This window comes from Triturus cristatus, chromosome 10, assembly GCF_964204655.1.
Source record: "Triturus cristatus chromosome 10, aTriCri1.1, whole genome shotgun sequence".
Lineage (NCBI taxonomy): Eukaryota > Metazoa > Chordata > Amphibia > Caudata > Salamandridae > Triturus > Triturus cristatus.
In genome coordinates this window covers 380,148,672-380,175,212 of record NC_140593.1, presented here as the reverse complement: position 1 = coordinate 380,175,212, position 26,541 = coordinate 380,148,672, and the positions used below count along the sequence as shown (strand labels likewise).

At 47.3% G+C, this 26,541-nt stretch overlaps 1 protein-coding gene across 1 annotated transcript in view; it reads right to left on the bottom strand.

The window, feature by feature from the left end:
* HIBADH (3-hydroxyisobutyrate dehydrogenase) overlaps window positions 1-22,168 on the bottom strand; it is a 502,228-nt gene extending 480,060 nt beyond the window's left edge. The window contains exon 1 of the mRNA XM_085631622.1: window positions 22,012-22,168. Coding sequence (XP_085487748.1) covers window positions 22,012-22,081 — 70 coding nt within the window. The 5' untranslated portion in view covers window positions 22,082-22,168. The remainder of the gene's footprint in view (window positions 1-22,011) is intronic.
* Window positions 22,169-26,541: the final 4,373 nt, after the last annotated feature.

Below are 26,541 nucleotides of genomic sequence, written 5' to 3'. Positions count from 1 at the left end.
TAAAGTACCAGCTGACCAGTTGGTAATGGAAATGCCTTGTGGATTTGGAGTCCAAGTTATGCAGAACAACTATTAATGGATCAAGTGAACTTGGGTCTGAGGAACCAGCCCGAGCAGCCAAGGATTTATCGCAGCCAAAGTCAGAGAGAGACTCATAAACACCCAGCTGACCGCCTTCATCGAAGAGAACTCCATCCTAGATGCCTCTCAGTCTGTATTCCGCAGCAACCACAGCACAGAGAACACCCTCCTACCCGCTACTGACGACATCCGCATTCTACTCGACCAAAGACACACTGCGGCCCTCATCCTTCTAGACCTCTCCGCAGCCTTCGACACCGTTTCACATAGCACAATCGCAGCCAGACTCCACGACGCAGGGATATAAGGAGCCGCCCTCGATTGGATCCAATCCTTTCTCTCCGGCAGAACCCAGAGGATCAGACTCCCTCCCTTCCTCTCCGAACCCACCGATATCAACTGTGGAGTGCCCCAAGGATCATCGCTCAGCCCCACGCTCTTCAACATCTACATGGCCCCCCTCACCGCCATCATCAGACAGCATGGGCTCACCATAGTATCCTATACAGACGACACCCAGCTCATCCTCTCACTCACGAAGAATCCTGAAAACACCATACTTTGTTTCCATGAAGGAATGAAGAACATCGCAGCCTGGATGAAAGACAGCTGCTTGAAGCTCAACTCATAAGACTGAGGTCCTCATCCTCGGACCCTGTACCTTCGCCTGGGACAAAACCTGGTGGCCCTCCGCCCTTGGGAATCCACCCGCCCATACAGACCACGCACGAAACCTCAGCACCATCCTCAACTCCTCCCTCTCCATGAACCGCCATATCAACTCAGTCGCTTCCACCAGTTTCAACTGCCTGCGCATCCTCCGCAAGACCTTCAAATGGATCCCCACCGACTGCAGAAGGACCGTCACCCACGCGAGCAGACTGGACTACGGCAACGCCCTATATGCCAGAATCAACAGAACTCTTCTACACAAACTCCAAACCATCCAGAACGCCGCAGCCAGACTCGTACTCTGGACACCGCATCACAAACACATGACCCAACACCTACGAGACCTCCACTGGCTCCCAGTCAAGAAAAGGGTCACCTTCAAACTCCTCACCCACTCCTACAAATCCCTCAACATCGGACCCAAATACCTCAATGAGAGAGTCTCCTTCCACGTTCCCAAGAGGAGCCTCCGTTTCACCGACCTCACCCTGGCAGAGGTCCCCGGCATCCGCAGGAACAGAGCAGGCAGGAGAGCTCTCTCTCCCTAGGCCTGGAACGAGCTCCCTGTGAACATCAGACACTCCCCGACCCTACACAAGTTCAGAAAAGGACCTCAAGACCTGGCTCTTCAACTGATCCGGAGCTGCTCCCCACGCCCCCCTCTAGCGCCTTGAGACCCTCACGGGTGAGTAGCACGCTTTATAAACCCCTTGAATGATTGATTGATTGACGGTAGCACTGCTAAAAAAACCTTGAGAAAAGCGCAGAATTTTTTTAAAGCTTGGACTACAGAAATGCGGCAAACTGCTACCTCTACACATAAAAGATGCGGTCTTGGTGGACTCAACTTTATTGCTTTTCATGCTCAGATTATTTTGGCAGTACGATTGAAACAACCATGGGACTTCCAAATTAATATAATCTACCTTTAGGAGTAGCCCTTCCGTGATACAGCCTTCAGATTTTTCCCACAAACTATATTCGTTCTCATTAAACGTTTTTATGTCTATATGTAAAAAAATTAAGAACTAGCCTCTACCTTCATTGAATCTAACCATGTTGACTTGTGAGCAGGTTTTGTTTTCTCACTACATCCAAATTACTTCATTTTTATGATGCTTTTCTTATTACTTTTTTAGGTTTTGCCTGCACAGAGCTTGAGCTGTGCTTGTGAAATCTCCTCTATTTAATACATCTTAAAAAAAGGGGGCTCTTATCAGTTCCCATTGCCGTATTTATTAGCTTTTGCGTGGAACGTTTTTGTTTTGTTAACTTTCCCTAGCTGTACGTATTAACAATACTTTTACTAAAGCAGTTTACACGGTTTAAGCCCCATTCACAGTCAAGATGAGATCTCTTCCCACAGGGAAGGCAGAAAGATTCTAACAATATGTTGGAATGCTTGATTTGTATTACTTAGTTGTGTAAAGCAGATGCTTTAGCGTTAAAAACGTTTGTGGCATTTCCTATTCATGCCTCAGTACCATGATTTTTTCAACTTAATCTATTTGGTCATTATGATCAAATTCTAAAAGGTTGTAATAAACATTACACATTAAAAATAAAGTTAATATACAAGAGCTATGATATATTTAGCTACTAAACAGGCAGTCACAAATGCAGTTATCTTGCAGGCACTAGGGGCATGATTTGAACGGTGGAGCAGGTGCAGTGGCACCTGGCCCAAAAGTTGTCAGAACTCCTCTAAACACATAATTCTGCTATTACATCAATTAATGCTATTATTTCCCTCTTTCATTTTCTGAAATTTTGCTATTACTTACCCACACTATACCACTAGTAAAAGCACAATATATTGCCTTTTTGTACATAAACAAGTCATACCACTATAACAGACTTTGTTACTTATATTGTACAACTACTCAGCAAGCTACAACTTGCAACAAAACAGTGTATTATTAATCACATAGGCGAAACATGATTCATTTACCAATGCTTGTTTTTATTTGGACTGACATGCTTTGGACATTTTAAGTCCCTTATTACTTAACTGTTTTCTTGTTTCGCTGTTTGTTGCACAGATACCAAATGTATTTTCTCTGAGGAAGCCAACTTTACTTTTGCTAAACTACAAATAAAATGCCAGATATTTGTCACAGAAATTAGTATACACTCATAGGTCAGACTGTTTGGCCTTGTGGGCCAGACAAGGAATGGGCAATAGTTCTTGAGTATCCAAAACGGGTATCCCGAAATGTACGGTTCAAGTTTATACAGCTGGCCCCGTTGCATAGGGCATATCTGACGCCGGATAAGGTCCACGCGATGTACCCACAAGCCTCCTCTAACTATCCTCGCTGCCGCCTGCCCAGAGACGATTTGACTCATATGTTATGGTCCTGTTCTGCATTACAGCAGTACTGGCAAGAGGTCACTGATAGTCTATCACAACTGTCTGAACGACCCAAGTGGGGAAAGGTATAAACATGTTTGCTGGGACTATCCCCCCCTACCACAAATAGCAAAGGTGTTGCACCAGTTCACATACCTCTCTCTAATACTGACCAAAAGACTGCTTACACAGTGATGGAAGTCTCATACGGCTCCAAGAAAAGGATATTGGGGGAGGAGGTAGTACGATGGGCCAAAATAGAAGGAGAAGCTCTCAATAGCGAGGAATATAGAGGGCTTCGCAAGAGACCAATATCACTAGACTGGTTTCAGACGTTAGAACAATTCAAAAGTGATGTCTCTGTTAATTAATGCAAAGGTGGCCTGTGCCGCCTTATGCGATTGGCTAATACACTTGATTGTAAAGTGTCACGAAAAGGAATGATGCCACTGTGGTTGTCTTTTGTTTCCTTGCCTACATTCCTTTCCCCCCCCACTCCCCCTCCATCATTCCATTCCTTTCCCTCCATCCATCCCCTCGACTCCCCCCTATTGTTCATATAGTGCCCACAGCGGCCCATCCTCACAAGCACCAGTATGGACCGCATAGACCAGCATCTACAAGCAAGTTTTAATGGGAATGTTCTTCTTGCGGGTGGGAGGGGGGCCAAGTTGAGCGTACTGTTCTTTGTTTTAAGGAAAACAATATAAATCACAGATTCTCGCAATCCTAGGTATGGGCTTTGTATCATCGAATGTTTCTAGTTTGATTTCAAACGCAAACTTTGCTTACTTGCTGGGGGACCCTCACTTGCTGCCCTGCTGCTGGTGCCATCGCCACTGTCCCGGGGTGCCTCTTTGCTGCGTGTCTCCCCCTTCGCCGCCATTACCTTTTGCGGCCGTGAGTGGGGGGAGACTACAGCCCCCAGAGTGCTTTGCGGGCCCTGACGACATCCACGCGCCCGGAGGCGCATAAAAGAGCATCGCTCCCCCCGCGTCGCGGGACGCGCGCGGGCGGCGCCGGGAGAAGCCCGGGACAAGGGCAGGACCATCTGTGGCCATCAGAGGCCGGAGGAGGCTGGGCTGGGCCTCCCCCCCTTGATATTTGTCTTTGTTATCAGCTAGACCGTATTCTCTATTGTACCCAGCCGCCTATTGTTGCTAGGAGGCTTTGATCGAACTTATTAACGGCCTGGTCCCGCACTAGCAATGTCAACTCGCTCAGGCAAAAGCTTGAGGGGGAGTGGGGGGGGTACGGTTGGCACTATGGACCAGTTTATTACCCATGTGGCCAATGTCATTGACAAAGAAATCATCATGGCTGAGCGACGGTTATCCCGCGGCCCACCTGGCGATAGATGATCTTCGATGGGCCCGATAGCATTGATACCCTCCCCAGAGCGAACACTGGATCCTCTCCTCCCTGTCCCCTCTCCCCTAGACCACCCCCGGGTGGCTGCCCTCAGAGCCAATATAGAAGGGCTGGAAAATTTGACGGCTATGGCACTTAATGCCCAAATCTATGAGGCCCCAGACCTAGTAGTATCCAAGTCAGCCACCTCCTTCTTGCCCCCGGCTAATCCCATTACCCACCCAATGCCGCCCCCCCCGGCGGCCATCACGGTGCAGGCGGAAATCCATCCAGCCCCCTTTAAAAGGAAAAGACTTGAGACCCCACGGAAAAGTAGACTGTCTAAAGACTGTAAGAGACAGAGGCGGGTAGGTGTCAGGAGGGGTGATCCTATCAACACAGTAGGGTGGGATCTTCGCCCATCACAGGGAGATAAGGATGAGGGATTAACCGAGGGGCCAGCAACTAGTGCTCCCAATGATCAGTTTGGTAGCAGTGGAGTGACTCTTTCCCCAAATTCTCCTCTATTTGCAAATATGGAGAAAATAATGAAATCTTTACTCCTTCCAATATTAGACAAACTTAGAGGGCTAACTGAGCGGGTGGACAAATTGGAGCAGGCAACCCTAGACAACTTTTTTTCCCTAAAATCTTTCATAAAACTGCAGCTAAGAACGAGGGATGTTGGACTACGGGGGGGACCCGACAGTAGGACGACGTCTACAGTCCACCATAGCACTGCCATTATAGTAGATAACATTCCAGTTGCACTCGAGGTGACCGACTGCAATCCGCACCCTACTGCGTTGGCTCCAGGCATTCCCACCATCCCTGGCCACCCTGTATCTAAATCTGTAGAGAAACCCAAGTCCTCTAAGGCCTCTAATAATATTCCAGATAAAATGACGGCACGTTCCTCAGCCTTGGCTAATTCTGGCGAGGCAAATTCCACCACTAAAGCCATCTCTCCAGTAGCCCATAGTGCACCCGAGATCTCAATACCTAATCTAGCTGGAATTGTTAAGGCCCATGCGCTGCAGCCAGGTGAGGGCTTTAAACGTGGGAAGGCTCACAATGTAAATCTCCCCTCTGATTGCCAGCCTTATGTGGCTGTGTTGACTGGGGTGCCCGTGCTTAGCCCGGGTAGGCGCGAGTCATACACTGAATTGTTTAATAAGACCCTATTTTGGCTCAAACAGAATAGACCTTTGCCCGAATTTTGGGAGGGCCGGATTATCCACGTACGAAGAGTTGGCTGGATTGGAACTAGGGAAAAAACCATAAGCGGGGATTGCATCATAGTGAACTTTGAAGATCCAAGGATTGTTAGCTATGTATGCGGAGGACCCATGAAGGAGCATAGCCCAATAGGTAGTGGGGGCTCAATTGGCATTTGCGATCTTAGTTATTTCAACCCCACAAACCCGACTGTGAGGCCAGCTGGAGCCCCTACGTGGGAGGGTCGGGATGGCAGACAGACTCATGATAGCTTCTCCCAATTTAGTCTATTTAATAATACCCCCTGCCAGTCGCATGGTCGATTCTGGCAAGGCTACTGACAGGCAATTTGTCCAACATGGGAGTCGCACATTGAAGTTTCCGGGGAGACGCAAATCGACAGCTTACTCTCCGGAGTCCAGCTGGAGAGGACAACTACCAGCACTCTCTCCCCTTTAACCAATCCTAGGGGGCATCCACAGGTGGTGAACCTGCTTAACAGGGAACCACCTGATGGGGGCACTCAAATTCTACATGCCATGGTATCACCCACTGGTGAAATGGACACTGCCATTGCCAATACCCCTACTGCCAGGGCATTAGCAGCATCGGGGCAGGGAGGGGTCCGCAGTGTGTCCCTGAAGGTGGCTAGCTGGAATGTAGCGGGTCTAGCTTGGAATACAAGCGTTCCTGATTGGAATGTGTTTATAGAACCATTTGGGATCTGTTTGTTCCAGGAAACCTGGTGTCTGGAACCACAGCATAAATTGGGTTACACTACCTACTTTGTACCAGCTGTACGTTCGAATGGAGGGAAGGGGCGCCCTTCGGGAGGTTTGATAACCTGGGTAAGCATCTCCCTGCGATACTCCATTAAATGCACAGCCACTAACTCACCGGACCTTCAGAGATTATCTGTGAGAGGCCCGTGTGGAGGTGGAGTGCTTGAAATTTTTAATATCTACGTTAGAGGCACTAGGGGCGGTCCATCCACTCTCTCCTTAACCGGCATTGACGAAGAACTCAGGAAGTGTGGTCCAGATTCCCTAGTTCTACTCGCCGGGGATTTTAACTGTACATTTGAACCCCTTGCTGCGGATGATGTGCTGGGTGTCAGCGACGACGATGCAAGGAGAGGCATCCCGCCGCTGCAAACCGCTCCAATTAGAAGATGGACCCAAAATGCAATTGACCTTAATGCCCTTTGTCTGGAGCATGGCCTTAGAGCAACCAATGGTAGATCCAACTCAGACCAAATGGGGGCCCATACGTTCAACAGAATAGGTCACTCCTCTAGGATCGACTATATTCTGCTGAACTTCCGTATGTGGGCTTATCTGGTGGATATGGAGGTCCTGCCATCTATTGACAGTGACCATAACCCTTTATCTCTGTCTCTGTCCCCCCTGTGGAAGGGCACCTCCCCACCTTTAATCCCACACGTGTGGAAATCATCACATGAAGTGTGCCCCTCCAATTGTGGCAGGCGCCTGAAATGGAAGAATATTTCCGGGAATGAGGGAAAGATGCTAGAGGTACAATTAATTATGGCTAATATCATACCTCGCCTAGATTCCCCCTCTATCAGTGCGCAGGAGGTATCCGCAGTGTTTTTTGCCCAAACCATGGAAGCAATAGGTGAGCTATTCGTAGCCCATAATGCGGGAAAAGGGGATATTAAGAGAGGTGGAAGGAAAGGTATTGATGGGTGGTTCTCAGCTGCATGCCGCGTGGCCAAAAGGGAACTAATAAAGGCAGTGAAATCTAAAAATGGAGCCCTGGTACACGCCACAAGGGGCAATTATAGGAGGGCTATAGCAAAGGCAAAGGCAGACTGGGAGGACCAGTTCTGGCGTGACCTGAAGGCCGCTAGCCTAAGGAAGGATGCCAGGGGTTTTTGGGACCTGTTAAGAACTAGGGAGAAACCCGTGGACTCAATGATTACATGCACTGTACCGGAGTGTGCGTGGTTTGACCACTTCTCCCAGCTTTACTCAATAGTCCCGGATGAGGGGGAAAGTCTGACAGTACGCCATCCTCATGTATCCTCCCAGCCCAATGTCGAGCTTCTGTTTACACCTAAGGAAGTGGTGGGGGCGATTAAATGTCTTGTCCCCAATAAAGCAGCAGGTCCGGATGGCATACCAGGAGACTTGCTACGCACCAATCCGGAAGAGTGGAGAAAACTTATCTCTGCCCTATTGAATTCTAGCTTTGATGGGGCAACTTTGCCGACCTCATGGAAGGGTGCTGAGGTCGTCCCAATTTTCAAGAAAGGGTGTCGGAATGACCCAGCCAACTACCGCCCAATAAGCCTCTTAGACTCCTCTCAAAAGGTGGCTGGAAAAGTGGTTCTGGTCAGGGTATTGCAGTGGGTTGAGGAAAAGGGTATCGTTTCAGACTTACAGGCTGGCTTCAGATCGGGCAAGGGGACGATAGAGCAATCCTTTCGGCTCATGATGTTATACTGTAAAGTGGTTGTACTGGGCAAAGGCAGTCTGTATCTCGCTTTCATAGACTTGCGGACTGCCTTTGACCTGGTCCCCCGAGGACAACTTTGGAGTGTGCTTGACCAACAGGGTATTCCATCTTACTTACTAAGCATGTTGATAAAATTCCATGCTGACAATTTCGCACAGATCAGGTGGGGTAACCAGGGGCAAAAAACATCACGCATACCCGTAAATAGAGGGGTACGCCAGGGATGTGTCCTAGCCCCCACTCTGTTCTCATTGTATGTCAATGGAGTGGTGGAGCACCTGCTACAACATCCTGCAGATGCACCATCCCTGGCTGGTAGAAGAATACCAACCCTTCCATTTGCAGATGACACCCTCCTGATCTCTAAAACCCCGGTAGGTCTACAGAGTCTACTATCCAACTTTAAGTCCTTTTGTGATACTAGGGGGTTAGTCATCAACACAGCAAAGACTAAGTATCTGGTCCTCAACCCTCCGAAAAAGATGGCCAAACCACCGACCCTTGATTCCGTTTCCCTCGAGAGGGTCTCAGAGTTCGACTACCTCGGTATTCGTCTCTGCGACTCCATGAGTTGAAAATGCCACCACCAAAAGATGTTGCTGACCCATAAGAGGGTGGTGGGTGCCCTTCTTAAGGAACATCGCGCCTCAACCCTTAAGCCCATTGCTCCTGTATTAGACATCTACAGGGCAAGGGGAGTCAGTGCGGCTCTCTATGGGGCCGAACTCTGGGGGGTATATAATGTGGACCACCTATCCCGCTCAGAAAGCAAATTTTATAAAGATCTAATGGGGCTCCCCTATAGCACCCCAACCCTTCCACTGCTTCTAGATATGGGTACTCGGCCGATCAGCGACCTGGATAGGCTCCGTCCCCTTCTCCTGTGGGCGAGAATCTGGAGAACTCCAGAACTGTCCAGTTATGCGGACGGTCTAATCGATGTGTTGGGGTCGCCAGGCTGGACCAAGATTTTTTGGCTGAGGGAAGTCAAGCGTCTTCTCGTCAATCTTGGTCTTGGCGAGGCCTGGAATAATAGATCTGCACCCCCAAAGTCTGAGTTGAAGAAGATATATTGGAGATGGGTAGCCGATGGTAGAAGCAGCAACGCCAATTTGTGCAGATCCACTATGGATTTTCTTTTGGTTAAAGAGGTGCACTTCTGTGAACCATACCTGGATGTCATCTCTAATCGTAGGGATAGGGCATTATACTTGCAATTTAGGATAGGTTTACTTCCCGTTGGAGAACTGACTTCCAGGTGGAAGGCCCCGAACCAGACAACTTCCCTTTGCCCACTTTGTGAAAAGAGAACTGAGTCAGTCCCCCATTTGGTGTTTGAATGTCCGGCCTATGCAGTCCCTCGTAGCAGATGGTTAAAGCCACTCTGTAGAGAACTTGGATCTAGACACTACCAGGAGGTCCTACGAATATTGAAAAACGACCCACGCCCCCTTTTTGCCTGTGGCCTAGCAAAGTTTCTAGGATGGGCTTGGCGCATCAGATCAACTAGGCTTTCGTATCTTGTTTAATCTGTTTTTTAACAAAATTATATATGGCTCTTATCTAATTTATTGGTGTCAGTTGTAGTATGAAATGCATGATTACCTCTCTATGTATTGGCTCCTTTTTACTATTTTACTGTTTTCTTACTGTATTATTACTTTTTAAGATATCATATCGAAATAAAGCCTTTGACTGACTGACTAGTTTGATTTATGCGATGAGTAGAAATGGTATGCTTTCAATAACATACGCTGTATGACTACTAAATACACAATGTATTATACTCCTCTGTAATATATACTGCACTTTAAAAAAAAGCAATAAAATTATGTGTTAAAAAAAGAAAGAAAAAAAAAAATGATGCTCTTTTAGTATTGTTGTGGGCACTACCTCTTCTCGTGCTCCGTTGGCAGTTGGTGTTCCCTCTTTACAGGAATTGGATACATTAATCAAAGACTAGGGGAATAAGAACTTGCCTCCATTTTGGTTTTGGGGGTGAGAGACGGGCAATGCTGCGGTCTTAACTCTCCTTAGTCCTAACAACGCATCTGCCTACTCAGTGAAAGAATGGTTGCCTCCCAATGGGTTGCGTCCTTATATTGCATCCGCTCCCTGCAGATTGAATGGTTAATCGGATCATCCCTACTGAGAATGGAACTCTATATGGCATCCAGCCTGAACAACCAGGTAAAGGTTTTTTTCAGCCACAGGATTCCTTACTGAACTTTATGCACTATATGCCTGATCAACATCCAGTCTGTGATCTGCAGCACTCCACAATGTTGGTCCGATAGTTACCCCCGAGACAGTGACTTCTCAACTCCTGGAGAAAAGCTATGGACCTATGAGTGGGTTCTGTGGTTACCCCTATAGCAAATATACAGGGACTCTAGGAATAACACCCCAGGCACACTACAGTGGGTTCTGTGGTTATTTCTAGGACTGCTCCATTTCTGGGTAAACCCCATCAACATACTCCTTGAATTGAAGTGGTTGTGCGCATGGTAGCCATATTCTTCAACAAATACTCCACCAGCTGAAGCCCCACGACTAGGTAACAACCTTTGGGTTGAACTGCTAAATAATAAAATGAGGCAAACCGAGAATAACCACCAAATGTCATTCTATCCTGCTTCGTAACGTCAGTTCCATAGCATACCGCCCTCTCTTTACCCGGGTAAGTACTTGCTTGTGCAGCTGCCCCTATTCAACCACTCTGTACATCACTCCATACTTTTTCAACCTACCCCTCCCTCAAACCTCAAGCCCTTCACCAACTTGTTCCCACATAGAACAAACTACAATAAACACAAACAACCATGCACCAGAAGGGTGCTTAAGAAACCAATGCAAATCAGAGAGTTAAAAGAGATTATCAGGTGCTTTAAGCGCTACAAAAATTATGCATATAGCGTGGCTACTTAAGTGACAATCCAGAAAGTTCTTTGGGGCTCACAAGGGACCGGATAGGTTTATATAAATGCCAACACAATACCAGTCTGTAAAGAGGTATCACTAGTGAAACACGCCTGACCCAGATAGTGCTGCTGCTTTCAAACGAACAAGTAAATCAGTGTGTGATCAGAGGCAAAATTATCTTTGATGCCTGGTCTGTAGCATGGAAGACACAAGTAAAACTCTGATGGTTAATACAATTGCTATGTGCACAATCTGAAGGTTAAAGGTTTTAACCACAGTACACTTTATCAGCCTCATCCTTGAAACGCTGCTAAAATTGATATTCAATACTTAGAATCCAAATGATAAACATTAAGAGCCTCAAAATATCCATTTAAAGTGGCAATGTTGGTCATCCGCAGATCACTAAGGTCCGTAAGAGATTTGCACAGCTCCTCAAAACCTCCTAGAAACCTGTGACTTTTAAATGTAAGACAGTGCTATAGTTCTGTAGTTGCTGTGGGGACAAGTGATTTTCACACGTGCACATTAATGCATTAGCAATAAACTAATATTACTCTGTGTTGACATTCACTTTTTTTGCTTCGTTTAGACCTCCCTCTGTCTACATCTCAAGGTTTCCTGTATCTCTTGTTTCTCTCCATTGCAGTTAACATTACAAAACAAGCATTTGCAATGCAATAGGTCTCGCATTAATTAAGTTTGGGCTATTGGCATTGCTAAATATTGCAACACCAATTGCAACAAAAGTCTATAAATTGTAGGCCAAAAAAATGTGTATTTATTTTTGTAGCAATGGTGGCATGCTGCGCTTTAGATGAATATGTTTAAAAGTAAAGTGCGCCATACTGCGATTGCTACAATAGTTAATTGTGGATGCATTAACAATTGATGTGTGCACTGATGGCTGGTGGTGTGTGTGCCTGTAGAAATTGTGCACTGATGGCTGGTGGTGTGTTTGCCTGGTGGAAGTGTGTGTGTGTGTGCCTGGTGAAAGCGTGCATGAACGGCTGGTGGTGTGTGTGTGTGCCTGGTGAAAGCGTGCACTGACGTCTGGTGGTGTGCGTGTGCCTGTGCCTGGTGAAAGCGTGCACTGACGTCTAGTAGTGTGTGCCTGGTGGAAGCGTGCACTGACGCCTAGTAGTGTGTGCCTGGTGGAAGCGTGCACGGACGGCTGGTGGTGTGTGTGTGCCTGGTGAAAGCGTGCACTGACGACTAGTAGTGTGTGCCTGGTGGAAGCGTGCACAGACGGGTGGTGTGTGTGCCTGGTGGAAGCGTGCACTGACGGGTGGTGTGTGTGCCTGGTGGAAGCGTGCACTGACGGGTGGTGTGTGCCTGGTGAAAGCGTGCACTGACGTCTAGTAGTGTGCGCCTGGTGAAAGCGTGCACTGACGTCTAGTAGTGTGTGCCTGGTGGAAGCGTGCACTGACGTCTAGTAGTGTGTGCCTGGTGGAAGCGTGCACTGACAGGTGGTGTGTGTGTGTGTGCCTGGTGGAAGCGTGCACTGACGTCTAGTAGTGTGTGCCTGGTGGAAGCGTGCACTGATGGGTGGTGTGTGTGTGCCTGGTGAAAGCGTGCACTGACGTCTAGTAGTGTGTGCCTGGTGAAAGCGTACACTGACATCTAGTAGTGAGTGCCTGGTGGAAGCGTGCACTGACGGGTGGTGTGTGTGTGTGTGCGCGCCTGGTGGAAGCGTGCACTGACGTCTAGTAGTGTGTGCCTGGTGGAAGCGTGCACTGATGGGTGGTGTGTGTGTGCCTGGTGAAAGCGTGCACTGACGTCTAGTAGTGTGTGCCTGGTGAAAGCGTACACTGACATCTAGTAGTGAGTGCCTGGTGGAAGCGTGCACTGACAGGTGGTGTGTGTGTGCCTGGTGAAAGCGTGCACTGACGTCTAGTAGTGTGTGCCTGGTGGAAGCGTGCACTGACAGGTGGTGGAGACTCTAGTGAAGGAAGGGACAGGGTGACCAGGAGAGCGCAGAGACAGCCTGGAGTGGTGGTGGGGAGTGCCACAAGGATAGACTGAAAGGCTGAGATGAAATAAGTGACCGGGTTAGAAACAGAGAGCCTCTGGTGAAAGGAGAGGCAGGGTTACAGGGAGACGGGAGAGACAGCCGCAAATAACCGGTAGGCAGCATCCCCAAAGGCCACGCCCCAGCTTCCCAGCCACAGATCATAGATCTATTGCATGGACATTGTGAACCCCCCACTTTAGCAGCTAGAGCGGGGTGGGGCTCTATATGTACCTTTTCTGTCTGCAACTCGGGCAACATTAATGCAATAAAGAAGAGAAAAGATGGGCTAGTAGTAGAAAAGGGGAAAGAGGATGGATGGATGAGCTGGTGAAAGAATGGGTTGATAAAAGGATATATGGATGAGTAGGTGCATGAAATCATGGATACATTTGTGAGAGGATGGGTGTATGAGTGAGTGAACAGATGGATGGATGGATGAATGGGTGAAAGGATGAACACTGAGTGGCTAAAAGATGAATGGGTGGCTAGAAGGATGCATTTGTGGGTGGGTGAAAGATGGATGGTTGGGTGGATAGAATAATGAATGAGAGAGGATGGTTGAATAAGTGGGTGAAAGGATGGATAAATGGATGAGAGGATGGTGATATGAGTGGGTGGTTAGATGAGTGGGTGAGAGGATGGGTAAATGTGTGGGTGAGAGATGGATAGTTGGGTGAGAATACATGAATGGGTGGGTGAAAGGATGGCAGAGTAAAAGGAAAGGAGAGGATGAATTGATGTGTGAAAGGATGACAGAGTACATAGAAATCTGGGAGAATAGATAGATAGATGGATAACATGGACAAAAACAATCTAACCTTAAAGCTCAGCATGCCTGTTTCGAGACAAACAGCAGAGCAAAAGCTGAAACTAAGTTCTCAACCTTGTAGAGTTGTGCGATACGCAACATTTTAACACGAATATGTTGGTTTAGCTGAAACTTTGCCCTGGATGGCCTGAGCGCGCTGTTGGCTCGTTGCAGGAAAGTGGTATTCTGTAATCAGACATTCCAGCGATAAGGAAGCCCGACTCTCCTATGACAACTCGCTGAGAGATGCGTTTCACACATTTTCTTTAAAAAAAGTAAAAACGCAGAGGAATAGAAATGGTGACAGAAATTATTTGCTTTCAATTTGACTGCGACTTGGTATGAAGGCAGGAGGCAATGAATGCTCGGTTTCCGCATCAGTGCTAAAACTCTGGCCTGGCTTCTGGTGGGGGAAGGCAGGAAAATGGCACGCGAAACGTGGGCACTGCTTGGGGGTGGAGGAGCAGATCAAAAAATCCTATTTTAAACCCGCTGCTCCAGATAGTACAGCGCAGCACGGGGTTGTCAGCTGTAAGTAACAACACAGGGCACGAGCCCTAAAAAGGGAATTCAAAAAGAAACAAGAAGATATACAATGTGAACGGAGGCTCTGGGTTAAAAAAAACAAGCAGGAAGTGGGATAAGGGAGGGGTCACGCGCACTAAGGCTGAGAGAGGCACGCAGGCTGGCAAATGGTGTGCACTTTCGTGGCCGCTTTGATGTTCCCAGTGGCCGCGCGGCTCACTGAGAACATCAAAGCAGCCACAAAAGTGATCACGCAGGCTGACAAATGGTGTGCGCGCGCCCGGCGCACATGCACTGTACCGGATACGCCTGCAGCCTTTGGGAGCCCTTTCAAAAGCCCCTTACTAAATGTCTCGCAGAGTATTGCTTACGCGATAGCTCAGGCGAGACCTAAATAGGACAGAGGAAAAGAAAATCCCACTAAAGTTGAACTCTAAAGTATAAAAGTTAAGAACAGGAACAAATAGTACCACTGAATATTTATTGTGACATATTTATACATAGCTAACCACCAGAAATGTGTTGAGGGGACCATCATAAATGAAACTGGTTATTATTTAACATTTTCCAATTGTGCAGAAATCCCTTTACTGAATAGTACGCTACGCCTAATGTGTCTGTTTACTTGAGAGAGTGGAATGTTCCTTTCATGGAAATGCTGTGTTTAGCTACCATGAACTTGTAAGGTGACACTCGCAGTCATGACAGATCTCTGAAGTAGAGAGATCCTGCCCAGATATGTAACCTGGCTTGTTGCTGTTGCCTTTTTAGGTCTCGCCTAGTGTTGCAGCGCATGCGCTGCGCGCTCAGCGAAACATACAGTGAGAGAGTAGATTTGAGAAGGGGACTTGAAGCCCCGCCCCTCATTTCCATTGGCTGGCGTCACCGTTTATGCTAAACGGTGGCCTGCCATTGGAAATGAGGTTTTTTTTGTTGCTGCCTTTTCGTCCGGCCGATCCGGACAGGGTTGTCTGCTTTGCGGCTGTCGTAAGGCACGCTCTTATCTTTAGTGGGGGGGCATCCGTTTCTAATTAGCATGGCCTTAGTGCGGCCATGCTAATTAGAAACAGATGCCCCCCCCTAAAGATAGGAAAGTCTGCAGGCACTACCCTGCACACTGAGGCCCGCGCAAGCGAGCGGACCCGCGAGCGCTTGTTTTTCTAATGTAGCTCGAATTCGACCCTAAAGTATTAAGCCGCGTTACATGAACACTAGTCACTTTACACAAGGACACACACGTTCGTTGTTTTTTTTAATTTATTCTTTTGGCCACGTTGATATTAAGTGATTTTACGGAAGCACGGAACGTTGAACCGACGCCGAGACTAGAACCTAGGTGTCCCGACTTCTAAAGTCGGCAACTCTGACAAGAAGACTCCGCTTTCATTCCCGTATGGCTTGTTCTCCTTAGCGCTGTCAGCGTTCTTTTAGCGGTGTAAAGCGCTATACAAAAAAACAACGTTCTCTTGAAGTGCAAACCCCTGCGACATCAGACAGTAATGGACTGCACTTCACCGTCGCCTGAGTTCAGAGTGGCACTGAGGTGCAAGGAAGTCAGTCCCGAGCTGCACTGACGCTGCCCCTGAGCCACAGTGACACTGGCTGTGCGCTCCACTAGTGCCGAACTGAGCTGGGCCAGTGAAGCGCTACACTGCTCCGAGCCCTGGGTGACACTGAAACGCACGGCCTCCGTCCTACGCTGCAGAGGCCCCGGTCCAGGGCTGCACTGGCATACGTTCTGAGCTGCCTTAACACAATTGCTGAGCGGTAGGTACACCAGCTTCACTGTGGAGCGGCACTCACACAAAACCATGGGCTGCAGGGCACCCACAAGAGAACCGAGTTACAATTTCTACACTGAACTGCAGTGACAGCACAGACACGGCCTTGAACCACACGGGCGCTAGTGCAGGAAGCCATTGACAGGAAGTCACATCTCCCATTGAAAATAGATTTTATATGAAGCGAAGGCCCAACGTCGAGGAGAGGGTGTGTAAGGTTGGTAGTGGGGATTTAATGCGATACAAACAAAAACAAGCTGCACAGTGCAAATCCCATGACACAAAAATACAGCAGAAAAGGTAAATAAAAAATGCTTTATCAACAGCTTCCCCAAAGCCCAAGACACTTCCCCCACCCCCCACCCCCCGCCCAGCCCCGCCACCTTGGGCTCTCTTCACACACCAGGACTCTACACACATAAGGAAGAATGCTCCAGAGCTCAGGGGTCCTTGCAGAACTTAAAGCCGCCGCTACGACAGCCTAGAGCCCTCTCCAGAGCCCACTGCCATACTCCACATCCTGCTGCCTTACCACGCATCCCAGTGCCCCCTCCCACAGCACACAGAGTTCTCCAAGGTCCACAGTCCCCCCCTTAGTTTCAAAGAGCTCCCTACAGAACCCCTTACAGACCAGAGCCCTGCTTACAGGCCTCCTCACATCCCATAGCGCACAGAGGCCTCTGCAAAGCCCACAGCGCACAGACTCCCATATTACTGGGAATGGAGAGAGGGGCTTGCAAACCTCGTCCTCTCTGGGACACAGTAATCCCGCCAACCCACCCCCTCAGGCCTAGCGCTAGCCTGTCACTCTAATGGTGTGCAGTGTGGCGGGGGAAATGACCCCAGTGTGACTATCACATCAGGTGCAGAAGGAAATGAGGGGCAGAGAGGGGTCTAAGACCTCGTAGTCTTAGAGCAGTGGTGTAACACAAAATGATGTACCCCCCCCCCCACCAGGAGAATGTAATGTGGGCACCCGAGACTCACATATCTCGAAGATCCTCATTGCCCTTTGGCTGAATGCCCCCCACCCCGAGAAGGGTTAGGGACCCCTTTAAGGGTTGGGGCGCAGGGACTGCAGGGGACTGGGTTATGTCCCTGTCTTAGAGAAATGTGAAGGTGCCCCCTGAACACGAAGTGTCGCATTTCACCTCAGGGAAGAAGAAGGTAGGCCATCAGGTCACCCCATTTGGAGAAAAGAGTGTGAGCCACGCGCCTACCTGTGAATCTCATAGGATTACTCTAGGATAGGAGGCGCCCTACCCCACTATACAAAAGCAAAGCTCAGAGCTTGTGTCCCAGTTTCGAGAACTCCCCACAACCTCAGGGGTACTTGGAGAGGGGGAAGATAGTTTCCGTTCCAACAAAAGACACACAATGGGCTTGTGTAGCCCATAGTGGCCCCTGTGTGGGGAGAGTCACATGGCCTGTGGGACATGAGGTGGGTGACCACCTTGGAGCGCCCAGTTGCACCTGCTGGAGTGTGTTGCAGATTCAAAGCACCTGGGCAGCCCGCCACCACAGAGATATGCGAGTGAATAAAGGTGAATGCAAGCACGGACAAACGCAGTGCCTGTGACACGAGCTGGAGCGGCGGCAGACGCCACTTTTACCTTGCACACAATTCAGAGGCTCCCTTTGATAGTGTGGGGAGGGCCATAAGTGGAACAACACACAACGGTCAGCCTGTCACCCCAAGGGCAGGCCTGTAACGCAACAGCACCTCTCAGGGCCGTGTATAAGGAACACGTTACAATTTTACCAAGTCAGTCAAATAACAAGTCCTCGCGGCTAATATCGATGAAAATAAACCATGGGATGTGAAGGATGTGGGGGGGAGGGGGGACTGATGGAAATCAGTGGAGACGTAGGCGTTATGTGGAGGGGGTGCACTGGGGTGGATACACAGGACAGTCTACAGATGATCAGAAAGAAGTATGTGGGTGAGAGGTACACGTTGGGGGGTAAACAAGGATCGAGGCAGGAAAAAACACACGTGGCTATTGACTGATTTACGTCACTTATATTACCATTTTTATTGTAGTGTAACTGTATTTTTATTTACTCCACATGTATCGCATGTTACTGCTGCTGTGCTATCTCTGTAAAGCGCTCCGATACCTTCGGGTCTAGTTCGCGCTATATAAACCTCGATAAATTAAATTAATTAAAACTCTGGGCGTAGTGCCACATCCTTTCTCAAAGTTGTACGGAAGTTGTGGCAGACGACATTCAAATCTTAAGGAATGCAGCGAGAGACCACTACAGAGTTGTGAGTAGGTGCACAAAATACAAATTGGAACTTTTCTGAAGGCTTAGGAGGCAGCAACCAGCACAGCTTCAGAAAAGCATGACAGAAGCGAAACAACATTTAAATTATGTTAAATCCTAGATTTTTTGTGGTCTCTGAAATTTTAAATTTCAACCCTGCAGCTCTCACCTGCACAGCACCATCCCTACTTACGAGATATGGTCAGTAACGGACACACACTATGCAAAGCAATAGGTGTTGCTTTTGGTATTGTAAATAACAATGGCTTTTAATTTTCTTAAAGGCATTGCCATTTACAATGCCAATAGCTCCAAAATTCGCAGTTGCGAGACCTATTGCATTGTAAATGCTTGTTTATAATGTGAACAATATGTGTTCTGTGCTCCGCAGGCTTCACTGTGCAAAGCACTAGCAGCTGGCACTGGAGCTAGAGCAGCTCTCCAGTCCAGTCTAAGGAATTGCAAAGGGCTGGAAAGACATCTATACTGCATGGTTTGGTGCGTTGCAGGCTCTGAGCTGCAGAAACCTTTGCCAAAACTAGAAACCTCTCAATGAGAGTTGAGAGCTCTGCTTTAAATCTTGTAGATGTATATGAGAGGGTCTTTACTGTCTCTAAAAGACATTTCTTCTGCAAAGATTAGATGCACTTCTTAAAATGGTCCTCAATGCAAGGTCAAGTTCAGCACTAGGTTTGTTCAGGCAAGGTACAACTGTGAACTAGATGACTTGATACTTAAAGGCTGGACTGTTCCCATGAGGAGCAGGGGCAAGGCTGAATTGTATAAGGCTGGGTTCAAACTGAGGTGGGATGGTGAGCGAAAAACGAGCAATCACCAGTGGCTCTGATTAATTCAAGCATTCCATCCATCACTTTGTTTTTGATCCCCTTGTTACTAAAAGAGGCCGAACTAAAAAAAAAACACTAGATTATCTGATTTGAAGTCAGAATTTTCATGTTTCCCTTAGCCAACTTTAGGGATAATGGATACTGCCAATATTGGTGGTATTAAAGAACAACAATGGCGGACTTTAGGAGCCGAACCTCACTGTACTGTTTCTTCTATATCCAAAACATGTGCACAGCTGTTCCTGCGCCTGCTGTTAGGTGCAACTGCAAACGTATCATCACACCGTCTTGTGCCCGTCACAAATTTAAATGTATGTTTTTGTGTGATTGGATATGTAAACTTTCTGTGAATTGCGTTTGTATGTGTACATATGTCTACTATTTGTATATATTTATGCATTTATATATGTGTTGTTCACACCCCTGACGAAGTTCAAGTCACAACTGAACGAAACGCGTTGGCTGGAAGATTCTTACTGATGCAATAAACTTGAGTTTACTTAATAAAGGAGATGACTAAAAAGAACATATTGCCGGATTTTTTTTCTGATTGACTTTGGATAAGAAACGTTTATGCTGCACCATTCCAAATACCTTTCAATAGTGGTGGTATGGGTCATCATGGGTGTGGGGGGACAGCATTACTTGCCCAGATCATCAGCAGGAATAAATAACTCAGAACGCAACATGCATAAGTTATCAAAACCTTCTTTGTGGGTCTCAGGTAGTAATGCAACAGTGATCGACTGAGTCCACAGAGGAAATAAGCATCAAGAGCTGCTTTTGAAATCTTACAGAGCAAACACGAAAATGGTGTGAACTCCTTATGCCTTGCTTCAATAGACCGAATGCTTCTTGTTTGGAGGTAAAAAAATATTTTTAAAAGCATGGTCTGGTATCCGGGTTTCTTGGACAGGTGTATAGGATACAGTTAGAATTGTACATTAAACAAAGGGCGAGCACCCAGGTGGGAGAGATACAATAGCATTAAGTACTGTTTGTTCTCCGATCCTATGCCATCCCAGACAAAGATTCCACTGGGATATTCATTCCTGGTATGGAAAATCAAAGTTGGGCCCTCTCTGATGTGATTACCATCACTCTCGAGTTTGGTTCACTTTCCCTCAGCTGATTTAGGACAATCAAATTTGAGTTCTTGTCAGGTTATTAAAGTGGCAGTGAATGGATTACAAAAAATCCTGCAGGGCAAGGCTGACACTGTTCATCTAATGCCACAAAGAAAAGGTAGTCTGGGACAAAGGAAGTGGGTACGACAGAAACAAGTTAATTTTGCGCAGCAATATGAGACATTTCTCACTGAACAAAACATTTTTCCATGAAAAGGACAAAATTGAGCTGAAAAGACGCCGTGATAACTTTTCCCCAAGGAATCTATCATGTTGTGCAAATCCAGAGTCAAAGGGGGCTTTAAAAATCTATAGTATCTCTATTCGGGGGGGGGGGGTTAGAGTTAATATTTTAAATAAAACCATCATCACTCTTTGATGACAGGTGCGAGTCTAAAATTCAAAGATAAAGGTCACTAGGCCAAAAGACAACAGAACAATTAGTAACATTATTTCATTTACATGAAATGGGAGAAATTACGTCAACAAATATTTAGCTTTAATAACATTACAACTAATATCAACTAAAATATGAAAAGGGCACAACGGTGTACACTGACCAACATCCCATCCAAAGAGGTATGTATTTAGCTCAGAATCATAGTTTCAGATTTAGAGCTACAAAAGGTTTTTTTTTGTTGTTGTAAATAAGTATTATTACAGCTCAATGGAATTTTTACTAAAACTGGTTTGCCCACAGCTCAAATGCACAGTAAAGCACCATATCCTTTCACTGATACGCACTGTAGATCTGTCAGAAACATGCAATTAAATAAGCAAAGTCGTGTGTTTGACCTGCATTGCTGAAAAATCATAAGTCTGAAGCCCTTGAAAACTGAAAAGGACACGCATTCGAAAACTGGCAACCTGAGTGACGGCATGCACACCTATATGCGACAGAGTAGACACACTCTGCTTCTGTCAAGGCCTTATAATTGGACGCCCTCGGATTAGCGTGAGGGTTTTTCCCAGGTAGGGGCGGATTTAAAGATAGAAGAATACACGTTCTGACTGATCAGTGATCGGTGAAAGAGGGAACGTGTGCGACAGCTTTCTTTGCAGATCACTGAAGAATGTTTCTGTATCGAGGCGTCAAACACAGGAATGCATCTTGGCAGGTTACTCTTAAGAATCAAATGCACTGCAATGCACCCGAGTCACAACGCGTAAAAAAAAAAAATCTGATTGTCATTAGAGTCTATACAACTGCCCATGTATTTACACCGGAATGCTGGACTGTGGCTGACGTGGAAACAAACTATCTGTTGCTAATGTGCCGGGATAGAAAAGGGTTTACCTGAAACTCGTTCGCTTCTAAAAGAGCACAGACTACAAAGTAACTTAAACAAGCAATAAATAAAAGGCAATGAAAAAGCAATATGCAGAGTTACGAAAGTAGGACGCAGTGCCGCATGAATATTTAATTGAATTAGGGTAATATAAAAGAGGGAGGACAATGCAAGAAGCCTGACATGGATATTATAACCGTACCAAAAGGCCCTCTTTAGCGCAGGTGCTGAATGACATCTTTCATGCGGGAGGGAGGAGCAAAATGCTTACCCATTGCAAGGTTGCCATGCTTGCAGTGACTGCTGAGCAAACTACAGGACCTTCTGATTAGAGCAGCCATAGTTTCTTCCTGGTGACCTCCGATTTACGAGCCTATCCTCAGACTCTCCTATCACAAACGAAGGAGGGCGAAACATAATAGTAAGTGGCGTGTAGAGTATCCAACCAAGTATCTTCTAACCGAAATAGCACCCAATCAGCGTCTACGTTCATATCTGCGCCCGGTGAATGGTGAAGGGTTGAAGCAAGTCCCGGCTTTTTCTTGCCGAAGATAGGTCGTAATTAGTATGGCTCCCGCCTTCTAGATCCCCGCCCTCTACCGCAGCATGTTTCTTATAAGTTATCGAGCAAGCATCTGGCTAGCAGCATATATGGTGGGCTACATGTGTGGTGGCCATGTTGGTAAATCCGGTTACTGTAAACACTTATGGTGGGCCAGAGAATTGTGGTAGGACACTATAATAAAAATGAGAAAAATAAATATGAGATAATTTAAAATGTGTAGCAATTTAAACATATTTTTTCATATTGGAGAACAAAAACAAAATGCAGGTATTTTCTGGATATATGCGTGTTTTTCGGAGAGGAGGCGCCTATAAATGACCCGCGTCTTTGAGTGGAATGTAGAAACGTCTGTAGTGCAAACTTACACAGAGTCTGCAGCAGTTCAGCTAGTCACCCATGTTGGAACGGGAGTTCACGATGAAATCTACAACTTATACAACAGGACAAAAAACAGTGTTTACACAGTTTTTATTTTTACACAGACAGATAACGGAACCAGTTGTTTTTTAATGTAAAATAACTTAGATTTGAATTTTTAAAATTATTTTTAGAGACTATCTCTTAATACAATATGTTCTAATAATTTACATGAAAGCAGGTAGTAGCCACTTTTTTGAATGTGCCACCAATACCTGGCTTAAAAAGAATACTTTTCATAGATATTTATTTTTATTTAATAGTTGACAGCATTTTACATGGAACAGCGGTAACTCAGAGGTCTAAAAGTAACTGGGGTCACCGCCTGGCATGGTCGCAAATTTTGGGTAGTGAAGATTTAACAGTTCCGTACAATGGATCAAAATTCAGGACAAAAGGTCATTTTACAAATACATTTCAGGTAGTGACAAAATAATATAAAAGTAGGAAATTGGCGACCGAGCAAGTGAGTACAAGTCAAAATTGGTTTATCTCTATTTTAGGTTTGTTTAATACATAGCTGTAGTGAGCAGTCATCCACTTTTAGCTTGACATATTTAAGGTTTTAAAAAACTAGCAAATCTAACTAAGCAGAATTTCAAAAGCCAACATCAGGGGTAGCTTCATGAACATTAACTAAAAGAGTGCCTATCGCTGTAGAGATGGGAGCAAAGCCAACCAAACCAAGCACTCTGACATTTCTGATGTGGGGACAGGCAACAAAAATGGTTTCGGGGATGCATAAACTACCATGACTGCCCGTGTCATTTGTATTAAATGCAGATGCCTATGATCCGGACTTCACATACAAATAAAATTTAGTCAGTAGTAAGAGAATTTTCTTTTTTTTTCATATTTATCAAGTTGATCAAAACCTTACTTGGTGTAAGTTACATGTTTAGGCATGGGAACAGCGGCGGATCCTCCACTATGGCGGAGAAGTGTCCCCCCTCCCCAAAAACATCAGGTAAGGAAAAATAGAACAATAATAAACACTTGTTTTATTTTTATTTTCCTGCCGAGTCTTGGGGGCTGGCCTGAGGAGTGACGGGCACAGAGGAGAGTGGTAAGTGCACTCCCTTCATTGTGCATGACAGTTTGGCTGGCCGTCTCAGGTCGGCCATACCGTCATGCGCAATGAAAGCTCTCACCAACTCAGCTGCATTGCTGGGTTGGAGAGAGCAGGCACAGACTCCCAGTCTGTCCTGGATCGCAAATCAAGGGCGCTCAGGTCAGGATTGGCAGCAGGGCATTCTGGGAGCTTGTGTGCCTGGAGAAGAGGACCAGAAGAGCGCGACGCGGCCAGCTGCAGGTCCGTTTTTTTGGGGGGGTAATTTTTTTTATTTTTCCCACCCACGACCCCTATGGCCCCGCTACCCCCCACCCGCCCGCCCCGCCACTCGTCCAGCACACCGGCCGCAACTGCATGGAAAGTGGACAAGCTTGGTTTAAAGATTGTGCTTTCACTCTGGTCTATAAATGCTTTTTAATATGTTTCTGTAACACTATTAAAACTCAGTTTTGTGTGCCAACAGAGGCAGGTTTATTTTCAGGATAGCCCACTCACAGTTGTATTGCACTCATAATTCGTTATTCATCTGGTCATTATTTTAGAGCTGAGAAACTAGATTGAGCACTTTAAAACTACAAGGTGCAGAGATGCTACCCAGCTTGTGACTAGTGGGCTTCCTTCCAAATGTGTTTTTAAACTGACTGGAAATGGTCCACACTGTTGACAGTCTAAAAAAAAGTGTTTACCCAGAGCTATTGGCTTTGCCAATGTTTTTAAGCTATGTTGTAGAGCATTGTGGCTGCTGTGCATGTTAAAGCTTTTTTATATTATGGATGGGTTGGGGGCATAATCAACAGGAGGGTGGAGGTTGGGAAATAGTACCTGAATTACGACGTGAGCAGCAGGTGGACACTAGGGGAGAATCAACAGATACCAGATTCGAGGGCAGACTGAGGTGGTGGTGAGTGACACTGAGGTGGTGGTGTGCTGGTGCAGATGTGATGCTCAGGTGGTGTTGAGTGATGCTGAGGTGGTGCTGAGATGGTGGTGTGCTGATGCAGAGGTGATGCTGAGTGATACTGAGATGGTGCTGAGTGATGCTGAGGTGGTGCTGAGTAAAGCTGTGGTGCTGCATTGGTTCTGAATTGCTGCTGAGGTGGGGCTGCACTGGTGCTGAGGTGGGGCTGTGCTGGTGCTGAGGTGAGGCTGCGCTGTTGATGGTGCACTGATGTGGAGGTGATGCTGTGCTGATTTTGAGATGATGCTGTTCTGATGTTGAGGGGGTGATGCATTTGTGCTGAGGTGGTGCTGCGCTCATGCTGAGATGGTGCTGCATTGATCCTGAGTTGGTGGTGCACTGATCAGGAGGAGGTGCTGTGCTGATCCTGAGGTGGTGCTGTGGTGGTGCTCTGGTGATACTGAGGTGGTGCTGAGTGATGCTGAGGAGCTACTGAGTGATGCTTAGGTGGTGCTGAGTCATGCCGAGGTGATGGTGCTGCACTGGTGCCCAGGTGGTGCTAAGTGATGCTGAGTTGATGCTGTGGTAATGCTGCACTGATGCTGAAGTGGTGCTGCATTGATGCTAAGTTGCTGCTGAGGTGGGTTTGCACTTGTACTGAGATGGAGCCTTACTAGTGCTAAGGTGGGGCTGCGCTGGTGGTAGGGAACAGTTGCAGAGTTGATGCTGTGCTGACGCTGAGGTATTGCTGAGGTTGTGCTGCACTGGTGGTGCACTGATGAAGAGGTGGTGCTGTGCTGATGCTGAGGTGGTGCTGTGGTGATGCTCAGGTGGTGCTGTGCTGATGGTGAGGTGGTGCACTGATGCTGAGCTGGTGCTGCGCTGATGCTGAGTTGGTGCTGAGTGATTCTGAGGTGGTGGTGTACTTGTGTGGAGGTGGTGCCCAGGTGCTGCTGAGTGATACTGAGGTGATGCTGAGTGATGCTTTGGTGGTGCTGTGTTAGTGCTAAGTGATGCTGAGTTGGTGCTGCTCTGATGCTGCACTGGTGCTGAGGTGGTGCTACGCTAATGCTTAAGTGGTGCTGAGTTGCTGAGGTGGTGCTGCACTGGTGCTGTGGTGGGGCTGTGTTGGTGCTGAGTTGGTGATGCACTGGTGGTGGTGCACAGATGCAGATGTGGTGCTGTGCTCAGCTGGTGCTGTGATGGTGTTGAGTGATGCTGAGGAGATGCTGCACTGGTGCGGAGGTTGCGCTGAGTGATGCTGTGGTGGTGCTGCGTGATGCTGGGCTGGTGCTGAGTGAAGCTGTGGTGGTGCTTAGTCATGCTGAGGTGGGGGTGCTGCACTAGTGCTTAGGTGGTTCTGAGTGATGCTGAGTTGGTGCTGTGCTGATGTGATGCTGCACTGATGCTGAGGTGATGCTGCGTTGAAGCTGAGTTGCTGCTGATGTGGGGATGAGCTGGTGCACTCATGCGGAGGTGGTGCTGTGCTGATGTTGAGGTGGGGCTGCTCTGATGCTAAGTTGTTGCTGCACTGGTGGTGGTGCACTGATGAGGAGGTGGTGCTGTGCTAATGCTGAGGTGGTGCTGTGGTGGGGCTCAGTTGATGCTGAGTTGCTGCTGAGTGGTGCTGCGGTGGTGCTGAGTCATCCTGAGGTGGTGGTTCTGTGCTGGTTCTCAGGGAGTGCTGACGTAGTGCAGAGGTGGTGCTATGCTAGTGCTGAGGTTGTGTGCTGGTGCTGCGCTGGTGCCGAGGTGGTGCTGCGCTGGGGCTGAGTGACACTGAGGTGGTGCTGTCCTGGTGTGGTGCACACGTGCTGCTGAGTGATGCTAATGTGGTGCTGCGGTGCTG